We start from the raw sequence: 12,490 nt of genomic DNA on the forward strand, positions 1-12,490 counted from the left end.
AATTTACAATTTAGTTTAGGTATTTGGAAGAAGCTATGAGCTTGTTGCCCCACAGCTAAAGAAACAGGAGATTGGCTCCTGCCCTATGGACCTCAGGGCTAGGCAAGGCTTACTTACTTACTATGAGCTGGTAGATCTGTTTATTTGTTTTTAATCGTGAAATTTTGTTATTATTTTTTTGAGCTTTTAGATCGGCTATTTTCAAATAGCCAAGGTATAAATTAGAGCGAAAGTGGTTCATGTACGTTTTATAATATTATAATTTATATCTGCAAAGTAGCTAAAGTTTTCAAATAAATGTAGTGGAGTAAAAGTACAATATTTGGATCCGAGATGTAGTGGAGTAGAAGTAAAAGTATTGGAAATTGGAAATACTCAAGTAAAGTACAAATACCTCAGAATTGTACTTAAGTACAGTACTTAAGTAAATGTACTTAGTTACTTTACACTATGTCACGTTGAACACACAGTGTTTGTGTGTGGCTGTGCTCTGGAAAGAAAAAACAAACAAACACATACTGTAGGTTGGGAGATACTGATTTCTAGGGGGGTCGGTGTGTATGCGCGCCCGTGCGCGTGTGCGTGCTCTGCCGTTCCAGTGGGAGGAGGTTCTCTCGCTGTGTGGAAAGAGAGCCTACTCATTGTTGTTCTTAGTTTTTGTATTCTTACTTGAGGGATATCATGGACATTATAGGCAAAATGTTGATAAAATGTTCAAAAATAAATATTTAAAAAAAGGGAAAATGGCAGATTTACAACACAGCTCTTTTTGCTATTCATTGTACAATGAAGTACAGTAGGCTATATACTGTGTAGTGTTTTAAACATTTAATCTGGACCTCTAAAACTGGATCTGACTTGCTTCCTCCTCCTTCCCCCCCCCCCCCCCCCCCATCTACACCTTGTAGACTAGAGCTTGTAGATCGAGTATTGTATTACATTTATTTACATAGTTATTTGTCTGTCCCAGACTAACCTCCAATAGGTTGAGTATATCGAGTATATTGTCTCTGTTGGGTGGAACCAAAACTGTAACATTTCAGGATTCAAATTGTAAAAATAGAAAAAGTAGCAGACGCTGTAGTACGATGAAATATAAAAAAAACAAGAGGTTTCTACCTGACAGCTACAATACGCGGGATAGGGATAGGGTTATTACTATAGGCAGCCCCTCCAGAGACCAATTTCTCTCTCTCTCCTCCGCTTATGTCTCAGGCTGACCTGACCTTTCAGAGAGACTAAAGGATATATATTCTACACTGTGGATATATCGTCGCTGTCGGGTGGAAACCTAGTATGTCCAAAAATGTACGGTATGTCTCACTTGTCAGGAAATGGAATAAAGAACCATTGTTCCAGTGGAGCTAACCTCGCATCACCAGACTTTACACCGCGGAGGAGTATTCTCTCTAAACCGACCCGCATGATCTGGTTTAGAAAAACAAAACAAAAAAACAAACAAACAAACAACAACGGTGGTTCCGGTTGGCGTCACATTGGTCTCGTTCCCCACATTATCCGATTCAATTAGTTTATTCTTGTGTGTGTGAGTGTGTGTGAGTGAGAGACACAGCACTGTGTCACCTGCTGCGTAGAGTGAAACACCTTAATTGGGCCCTGGCTTCACCCAAGCAGAAAATGGATGAAAAAGTGTGGTGGGCTCAGAAAAACAACAGCAGAACACAGTTGGGGTGTGTGTGTGTGTGTGTGTGTGTGTGTGTGTGTGTGTGTGTGTGTGTGTGTGTGTGTGTGTGTGTGTGTGTGTGTGTGTGTGTGTGTGTGTGTGTGTGTGTGTGTGTGTGTGTGTGTGTGTGTGTGTGTGTGTGTGTGTGTGTGCACGTGGACAGGCGTGCGTGAGTAATTGCATGTACTGTGTGCTGTATGCATTATGCATAACCATGTAAACATGTGCTGTAAAAAGGTGGTTATTTTTAAGGGTCGAACAGGTCTGGTTGTGTTGTATTGATTTGATTGTGTCCGTTCCTATATGATTCTCTACATTGTGTGTCGTACTGTACTGTTGTGTTTCTATAGGGACAGTAGAATATTTTTGTGTGTGTTCTGTGCACGTGTGTGATTGTTTTGTGATGTGCGTTGTTGTTGGGGATTGTGACTTTCTCAGTTGAGGCATACTGTAACATGTACTCAATGTATATCGTCGTTGTCGGGTGGAAATCGTGTATGTCCAAAACCGTTTTGTATTTATCACTTTAAAAACGATTTAAACTAGTGAAATTAGCCGATCTACAAGCACACAACGCCTCGCACCGCGAGGGGTTGTGTGCTTGTAGATCTGCTATTTTCACTAGTTTTGTGCGACAGCCTCGTATGATGAAGCGGGGATTTACTTTACGAAAAAACATACACATTTGAAACTTGGAGATACAAGGTTTCTGCCCGACAGTGACGATATGTTTGTCTCCTGTCCATATAGGGGTGTGATCAGCCCCATTGGGGGTGTGAAGGGGGGTCGCACCGCGCCCCTACAGTGTGTGTCCGTGGCGGAGGGCCATTCCAAACCCGTGTTGTGTGTGGACGCCACAGACGAGCTCCTCTTCACCGGATCTAAAGGTACAGTGTACTGTCTGTTGTGGAATTCTGGATCAATCAATCAGTAGTTGATGAGGCAATAGGAATCGGAGACAATATTCTAGGCGGTGATGGTTATACTTTGATGTACATGATATCATGGGGAGAAGTACGATAACACTCGTGGTACGGTAGTTCTACCAGCGAGTGCATGGGATCAGACCATAGCACAAAACAATAGGCATCAGGCTTAGCGGAGACAACAGGTTACCAAATATCATGTCATATCATTCTGTATAGAGCATCGCAGTGGGAGTGGTTTACTGGTCCCACAAAAAAATATCCTGTTCATTTTCCTCATAGACTTTCACGAAAATATGTATAACAATTATGTTAAGCCTAGAACCAAGCCGTCCAGGATTGCAGTGAATCATGACCATAAAACCTTTGTTTCTATGAAAAGAACATTTTGAAAATCGCTAAACAAAGGGTAGTTATTAAATGTAGTATATCAAAATTATTTAATATTAAAATGTGTTTTCACATAGGATCAAAGGTTTTATGGTCATGAATGATTCACTGCAATCCTGGATGTCTTGGTTATAGGCTTAACATAATTGTTATCAATATTTTTGTAAAAGTCTATGGGGAAAATGGATGGGAGATTTTTTAGTGGGACCAGTAAACCACTTCCACTGCGATGCTCTATTATATTTGTGCTGTAAGTGATGGTAAAATATAAAGGTTAGATATAAACAACCATAATAACAATATGGTGTAATGTATAACTCTTCCTCTGTACTAGTAGCTAGAACGAGTTGCTGTAATGAAAAACATTGATATTCCTGTACGATGCAATCGAGCACTTTCTCTGGGGGGGAAAGAAGTTAAAGGGTCGCTATGGGAGTCTTTGTGTACGAACTACGAAGTTCATCTCTTTTATTTCTTTGCTACTAAAAGGTCGTCTGCTGTGGCAATCGGCAGTGTGGCATTGGGGTGTTAGACCCTTTGATTTATAAAAGTATTTGCCCTATACTTTTAATAGACTTCGCAGTCAAACAGATGTTCTGGCGATAAAAAGAGAAGGCTTGTCCTAAAAAAGCCGCAACACATCAATACAAATCCACTTTATTTGTAAAAAAGAGAAATAGCTTACTGCTGTAGCAGAAATGGAATGAATGTCTGTAAGGATGTTGTACTACTTGTGTTGGTAGTGACTTCTCCCTGCCAGACATGACATATTTTCCTTTGACTCTTGACTCTACTCCCTTCTCACTCCCTGAATGTGGAATGAACTTCCCTTAGCAAAATGCAGGCTCACTCCCAATCTGAAGACTCACCTCTTCACACTCCACTTTAGCCCATAGCACTTACCTTAGCACTTGCCCTAGCCTCCACGACCGTGCAGGCTTATGCAAAGGCTAAAATGTAATTAGATAGCATGTTATGTAGACCAGTGGTTCTCAACCTTTTCAGGCCGCCCCCAAAATAATCATATTTTAACTGGGGACCCCTCCACCCTACAAGCACTAAGAGTTGAGTCATTACATTTTGTATAACACAGTTCTATTGTGAAAATAGCCGATCTTGTGAAAATAGCCGATCTACATGCTCACAACGCCTCGCGTTGCGAGCATGTAGATCAGCTACTTTCACAATTTCTGCCTCTAATATTTGACAATTTGGCCAATGTTTAATTTGTCATTTTAGAGATGTGCAGATACCCTCTATACACTTCAACTTTATGTTTAGTTTGTTTACTGTTGAGAGAGAAAACAATTCTGCACATTGGGGGTCCCGACCCACAGGTTTAGAACCACTGATGTAGACTGATTGGTCTACATAACAGGTCATTGTTGACCTGTCATCCTAAAGTGTGTATAGTTTCAATATTCTGATTATAGAGGTTTTTTTTATTATTACCTTGTGCTGTCCTTGGTTATCTCAAATCGCTCTGGATTAAGACCGTCTGCTACAGTAAATGCCTAAATAGTAAATTGTGATATTTGTCCCCGCCCTTGTGTCCCCAGACCGGACCTGCAAGATGTGGAACCTGGTGACGGGTCAGGAGATCGTCACGCTGAAAGGACACCCCAACAACGTGGTGTCCGTCAAATACTGCTCCTCGTCCTGCCTGGTCTTCTCCGTCTCCACGTCCTACGTCAAGGTGTGGGACATCCGAGACTCCGCCAAGTGTGTCCGCACGCTCACGTAAGTACAGTACAGCAGCGCCGCCGTCGGAACCTTTATTTAACCACTTAAACCCTAGTCTCAGATCGCGTAGACAACTATTCCACAATCTCCGAATGCTAGTCTGGAACTACACCTCCTGAATGCCATATAGAGTCTGGAACTACACCTCCTGAATGTTATCTAGTCTTGAACTACACCTCCTGAATGCCATATAGAGTCTGGAACTACACCTCCTGAATGTTATACAGAGTCTGGAACTACACCTCCTGAATGTTATCTGGAACTACACCTCCTGAATGCCATATAGAGTCTGGAACTACACCTCCTGAATGCCATATAGAGTCTGGAACTACACCTCCTGAATGCCATATAGAGTCTGGAACTACACCTCCTGAATGCCATATAGAGTCTGGAACTACAGACTCTATAGTTCCAGACTCTATATGTACATGTAGTTCCAGACTGATAGAGTCTGGAACTACACCTCTTGAATGTTATATAGAGTCTGGAACTACACCTCCTGAATGTTATATAGAGACTGGAACTAAAACTGGGAAACAGGAGCTGCAGACCAGCACAGAGCTAATTCAGGTCCTGAGTATAGAGGGTTTATAGTAAGTGCTTAACAACCAGGAGAGTCCCATTTAGATGACAAGATCTCTGTGTCAGGGGAGCCCTGGCCAAGATAACGGCAAATGAAACAAAAGCTATTTACGTTAAAAGCACATATAGCTAAAACATACGGTAGAAACTCACAGAATTCTATGACAGACAAAAGGAAACAGAATCTAGCTAAGGAAACAATTACAAATTACAATTGAATAAAGAGGTATAAGAGAGGTCTGCTCATCTAGTTGCTAAGTGATTCCAGGTTGCGGCGGACAGCAAACAATAAATGCTGGTTTGCTAAGTTCAGTATGAATCTTAGGGAAGGATAGTGAGTCATTTGTATGAGAAAAATAAAATAGAGTGCTTGGAGTTTTGTGTGAGATAACCCGTACCCACAAAGGATGGGTGTCCTTGGCACTAAAACGTTTGAGAACGTTTGGTTTAGAAGGCATTTGTAGAATCAGCCTCAGGTCTTAATGGGTTAAAGTGCTCCTCTCTGCTCATGACAGAAACGACCACACAGCTCTTGTATAAATAGATACAGTATTATGTTAGCCTCGCATAGCCAGACTATATCACTGCGTGGGTACTACATTTACTGTATATTATGGAAGGTTCTTTTTCCAAGGGGCGGGTTAAAAAAACCCTAACCCTAACCCTAACCCGGACACAATTGGTTAAACCAGACCGATACTGGGCCCTAATTGGTCACCCAGCTCTTCGGGGTGAGGAAATGGATTCACAAATTACTGAACAGGGCCAGACCCAAATTTGCCAACGCAAACTTTTTTTGCACTGGTGGATTCGTCTGATTCCAGGCTAGTATTATGTGCCAATGACCCTAGTATAAAAACATGCTGTATTTCAGTATGTGCCAATGAGTGATTCATGCTTCAAGGCCAATGAAGGGCTGCCCAGCTCATGGCATAACGGGGTGTAATGGTATAAGTGAGAGCCTTGAGCACAGTGATAAACAACTGTGGTGGACACTCGGTATCCAGCCAGAGCCAGCAGCCAGCATTTGGCAGAAGCAAATGCTTGTACAGCAGACCTCCATAGTCAAGTAATGTTGGAAAAAAGAAAAAAAAAAGAAGAAAACTGATGTATGTACGTACATGTATACCTCTGTACGTCTCCCCATATTGTATCTAATCACTCATTCCTCTCTCCACCATGGCAATAATAATAATAACTGTCTTTATTGTCCCCTCAGGGACATTCATCTTCACAGATTAATATCAGAAAAAACACATAACCATAAAGCACAAAACAACATGGCACACAACACCAAGACAATACATGAACTCCTCAAAATACACAAAAAGATATCAGCAAGGCAGTTTTCTCGTCCAGATGGCATGAGTTCGAAGTGACGATGTGTACACCTTCCCTCCTCTCTCTCTCTCTCTCTCTCTCTCTCTCTCTCTCTCTCTCTCTCTCTCTCTCTCTCTCTCTCTCTCTCTCTCTCTCTCTCTCCCTCCAGTTCTTCGGGGCAGGTGGTGTCAGGGGACGCGTGTGCAGGCACCACCACTCGCACCATCACCTTCGCCCAGGGTGAATACCAGATCAACCAGATCTTCCTCAACCCGTCCGGTACGGTGCTCTACGCTGCTGCCGGCAACACCGTGCGCATCTGGGACCTGAACAGGTACGGTTAATCACTGGAGCCGTGCCAAATAGCTTTTTTTACCACTTCATCACCCAAGTGTAAAACAAAGTACTAAAAACTTCCATGTTACTGAAGAGAGCAGTTCTAGTTATATCTCTGCTGTAGGGAAAACATAGCACTGATTTATGGGAAAAGAAAGACTTTAAAAAAAAATGTTTCTGACAGCCAGCAATGATATGTAGAAGAGAACCCGGACAGTTAAACTTAAGCCTTTTTTTATTAAGGCGCTGGTACAAGAAGTAGTGACTGACGTTTCCATTCTACTGCATATTCCTCACTCCTTCTTGTGCCAGTTCTTTAATAAAAAATGCTTCAACTGTCCGAGCTCCGATGCTATGTCAATTCTCTTCTACAACTGCCGTTGTCCCTGCTCCGGTGACGCACCGGGCGCTGGTAGACTCCCTTTCTTCTGTTATTATATTTAATATCTTCTTGACAAAAACACATTTATTTCATAAGGGTAATAATAACACATACAATTTATATAGTGCTTTCTTGTTACTCAAAGTCGCTTTACAAAACAAGCAAATATTAAAGGGGATTAGAATTAGGCGGGGAATGCGAGTCTGAGAAGGTGAGTTTTGAGGGAGGCTTTGAACAGGGCAAGGGGTGGGTCGTGGCTTTGATGGGAGGTGGGAGTGAGTTCCTTCAAGGTTTGTTATGGAAAAGTTATTTCATACAATCATACAATCAAGGCAACTTTAATGTCATATTATTGCAATTCAATTGATTTTGTGGACCCATTGTCCTGTTTTCTATGTGTGTGCATGTGCGTGTTTGTGAATGTGTGCGTGTGTGCAGGATGCAGGCGTTGGGGAAGCTGACGGGACACATCGGGTCAGTCATGTGTCTGACTGTGGGTCAGTCTCTGCTGGGCAAAGACCAGGTCATCACTGGATCCAAGGACCACTATGTGAAGGTGCGGAAGACCACACACACACACACACACACACACACACACACACACACACACACACACACACACACACACACACACACACACACACACACACACACACACTCTCTCTTACACTTTTTTTGGGAGCTTTTCTGCCTTTATTGATAGTATTACACTAAATATAGGACAGGAAACAGGGAGAGAGAGATGGGGAGTGACACGCAGCAAAGACCAGCAGGATCGGGATTCAAACCCGCGACCAAGTGGCAAGTTTCGTTCGCTGGAAAGGAAGCCACTTCGGGGTTCTCGTTGAGGCTAATTAATAGCCCAGCAGATGTCGCTGTTTCACCTTCTGTTGGTGCCAATAAACATTTAGCTCAATGTTCAGTCTATGAGGATTTGGCGAATTTTTTCATAAACACTCTATGTTTTCAATGTTTTAAAGTCTTTTTTAAATCATCATGATGTGTTTAGTACATTTTAAAATTAATTATAAAGTAGCCTACTGTAGGTTTCTAGGCTTCCTACTGGCTATACGGAGACCCGCCCTCCAGCCAATTGACCGAATTCACGTTACGCAACTTCCTGTCGCTGACATCACGGTTGAAGGGGAAAAACTACTAATATCCCATAGAGTTAACACAGAAATTGCAAAATTAATGCAATTTCCGAATAGTAATGTATAAAATACGGCTAGCATGATCAAGAACACAAGATAGTAAAAGGCACAAAGCATTATAATTTACTTTACCGTTCAAAATAATGATTTGTTGGCTTTAAGTCCAGCAATTTCTATGTTATTTTACCCTCCAAAGCTGACGTCAGCACCAGGAAGTTGCTGAGAAATTCGCTGAGTGAGCGTGCGTGGGCGGGCCGTGAATAGTGTCTATAGCATTCATTTCCGGCTTCCTTTCTGGAGTGGATATAGAAAGATGGCGGATTGCACTCGCTGAAAAATGGGCTTCATTTACTGTCTGTAGAAACCAATGGCGTGGCTCTCTGTCCATTTAATGTTTTACAGTGTGTGCCCGCGGCGTGCTGTCAGGCTGCATTAGGGCCTGTAATGTGGTATGCACCTGGACCGCTCAGCGGCTGCACTTCACACACCAGCAGATCTGCTACTTGTGATCAGTTTGTCTGTCGCTGTAGTATGTATCGTAAAATGACCTGCTTTCCTGAATCTACAGGAATATTGTAGGCCAGGGGTCTTCAACGTTTTCAGGCCAAGGACCCCTTAGTTGAGAGAGAGAGAGAGGAAGCAGGGACCCCCACAACCTGTTCATAGATTCCATATAGTTTCATTGTTTGAGAGAGCACAATCGTCAGTGTATTTTGGATTCATGTCAATTTTATTTTCCCCTCTACACCAAACCTCTTTGCTGAAAATAGCCGATCTACAAGCTCACAACGCCTCGCGCTGCGAGGCGTTGTGATCTTGTAGATCACGGCTATTTTTGGCTAAAGTTATCAGAATATGGATGATGGGGTTCAAGTGGTTAATTTAAAAAAGGATAAAAAAAGTTTCTATCACACAAAGATTTGGAGGACCCCCTGTCATAACTCTGAGGACCCCCTTGGGGTCCCCTATTGAAGACCCTTGTTGTAGGCTACTGCAAAATGATGTAAAAAAAAAAAGGAAATCATAGTGGATTCCAAAAGATTTAATGAGGAATGAACATTTTGGAGGCAGTGTGTAAATGTGATTGACACAACATGAGGTTGTATTCATTTTTGAATGTCCGAGTATATATTGCAAGACTCAATGGGGAAGCTAATATAAATTTTGCTCTTGAGAGTATACAAATGTTATTTGGTTACATTTGTCTACCCTCAGAGTTACAAATGGATAAATTAACTCTGAGGAGTTTACTGTGTGTGCACTTGCGAGACATGTTTTACGAGAGTCATGAAATCATTAAAGATATCCTGTTTTGGTCGTTTCTTCACTGCTTATTCATTATTCTCTCCTCCAACTTCGTCCCTTCAGGTGTTCGATGTGGCAGAGGGCACTCTGGGTAATGTAGGCCCAGCCCATAACTTTGAGCCTCCACATTACGACGGCATCGAGTGCCTGGCCGTGCAGGGAGACGTGCTGTTCAGCGGCTCCCGAGACAACGGCATCAAGAAGTGGGATCTGGAACAGCAGGAGCTCACTCAGGTGTGTGTGTGTGTGTGTGTGTGTGTGTGTGTGTGTGTGTGTGTGTGTGTGTGTGTGTGTGTGTGTGTGTGTGTGTGTGTGTGTGTGTGTGTGTGTGTGTGTGTGTGTGTGTGTGTGTGTGTGTGTGTGTGTGTGTGTGTGTGTGTGTGTGTGTGTGTGTTTAACCTTTATTTAACCAGTAAAAACACATTGAGACAAAGTCTCGTTTACAAATGGGAACTGGCCAATACACACATCCATAATACGCAGCAAAAAACCTTATAAAAAGTTATATTTGTGTGTTGTTGTCACTGCACATCCTGCTGACTCATCTGCCAGTGAGGAGCCCCCAGCCCCCAGCCCATAGAATTACCGGGCTGTGCACACACTGAGCACTTTAACAATAACTAGAACTAAGCTATTCTCATCCCAAAAGGTGGACGTATAGTAATACAAACTCTGTGTGTGTGCGTGCGTGTGTTATTGATAGCAATGGATTAAAGCAATAAGCCCCAAAAGCCTGTGGTTTTCAGTGATTTCATAACAGCTAAGGGGCATTGTTACGCTGATGTGGAGCTAACTGTTGTAAAACCATTGTAAACCACAGTCTCTTGGGGCTTATTGCTTTCATAAGCCGGTTACCACCCAGGGCAACATAAATACCACTGACAATATCCCAATTAAAACTGTTTTTTCTCCTAAAAGTTTCACTACACCAGAAGTATTTCTGCAAGAAAGTAGTCCCCGACCGCCTGCACAAACAAGGATGTTGCTATTATGCAAATGTACGGAATGTCCAGAACGGTGAAAGTTGTAAACATGCCGTTTATACCTGTGAAATGAAGCAAATACATTGAGCAATTAGCGTGGCTTGGATCAGCGGGATGGCTGTGTGCCCCTCATGTGCAGACACAAACACGCGTAGCGTGGAGAAAAAAGCTGACCACAGTCCATCTCTTGTCGCCCGCGGGCACGTGCATGAAACGAGCACGAGTGCAATAATTTCACGCGGCTGCACCCGCTTGCCTCTCCGCCCTTCAACTTCTCAGCGTGTTCCAAATAATCTGCCTCCTCTCATTGAAAATGAATTACTAAGGCGCGTCAAGCGCCTCCCCATCTGAAATGGCCTTTACTCACAAGGAATGTTATCAGAAACCATTCATGTACATCAGAAATTCACCCCAAAAAATAGTACATTTCTGAAGAGGCGCAGTATAATGCTGATACAGTACATGCCGCCACAGGTGTGTTTATAGAGCATTTTACAATGGACTTTTGAATGTGGCTCAGCCAATTATAATCAAGGAGCGGAACCATGAGTTTTATAATAGAAAAATTATTATTCAGCGTGTGTATCTCTGAGAATATAAGTATGCGTGTGCATATCACATCACGTAGGTGTTGTTGGATTTGGGCTGAAGGGTGAGTGCGCGTGCACGCGTGTGTTTGTGCGGCAGCAGCAGATACTCAGGAGATAAATAGGCTCATACCTGCAGCTCAAATGAGCCCAGCGTTTTTGTTTATTTCCCACAGGGCTGCAGCCAAATCACTGGCCAGTGAGGCAGGTTATCACTCTCTGACCCTGGCTGCAAGCCTCTGTGTTCTGCTGCAGAGCTCTCTTCTTCCACATGAAAAGTTTCGTGGCCAGGGACGTGCTGGCCATTGGGAAAAGCGGGACAACTCCCGAACGGCCGGTTCATTCGCGGCCGGTCCAGGCCGGCCATTAGGAAAAATGTCGCCCTTCGTTCCATTTTGGGGGCTGGGCGGCCAACAAAGTAAAACGTCACTGTCGGGCAGAAACCTCGTATCTCCAAGTTTCAAATTTATAATTTTTTCGCAAAGCAAAGCCCTGCTTCATCATACAAGGGCGTTGCACAAAAGTAGTGAAAACAGCAGATCTACAAGCACACAACACCTCGCACCGCGAGGCGTTGTGTGCTTGTAGATCGGCTGTTTTCACTAGTTTAAATCATTTTTAAAATGATAAATACAAAACAAACGATTTTGGACATACAAGGTTTCCACACGACAACGACGAAATATAACTCATGTAATCGGCCCACTGGCTTGTCACTTTGTCACAAATCTTTGAGTAGCAGCAGCGCTATAGAGAGAGATCTCTCTCTATAGCGCGCAATGAGGGCCTCTCCAACTCTTTTTCCCGGGCTGAATCAGGGGCCCGGCATGTCCCTGTTCGTGGCCATCAGATCACAGTACCTCTGTGGCCAACGCAGAGCTCATGATTATCACGGGGGAATTGTTGGTTCTCTATAAGAGTGTGCTCTTCTTGACCTGCTCTATTGTGTAAGAATGTCAAGAGACAAACCTTCGCTGTGACTCGCTGCTATATGACGTTGCTGTCAGGCAGAAACCTCTTATCTCTATTATTTCGTGAATGAAACGAATGCATTTGAACAGTTTTTAACACCCGACATCAACGATAACTAAAAATTCA

General features: G+C 43.1%; 1 protein-coding gene across 1 annotated transcript in view; it reads left to right on the forward strand.

The window, feature by feature from the left end:
- Nucleotides 1-12,490, forward strand: part of kif21b (kinesin family member 21B) — a gene marked incomplete at its 5' end in the record, with an annotated part of 91,784 nt that overhangs the window by 63,092 nt on the left and 16,202 nt on the right. The window contains 5 exons of the mRNA XM_080728116.1: nt 2,435-2,571; nt 4,560-4,740; nt 6,815-6,979; nt 7,802-7,919; nt 9,886-10,056. Coding sequence (XP_080584242.1) covers nt 2,435-2,571; nt 4,560-4,740; nt 6,815-6,979; nt 7,802-7,919; nt 9,886-10,056 — 772 coding nt within the window. The remainder of the gene's footprint in view (nt 1-2,434; nt 2,572-4,559; nt 4,741-6,814; nt 6,980-7,801; nt 7,920-9,885; nt 10,057-12,490) is intronic.

This window comes from Nannobrachium achirus (assembly GCF_963921795.1).
Source record: "Nannobrachium achirus genome assembly, chromosome: 6".
Classification (NCBI taxonomy): domain Eukaryota; kingdom Metazoa; phylum Chordata; class Actinopteri; order Myctophiformes; family Myctophidae; genus Nannobrachium; species Nannobrachium achirus.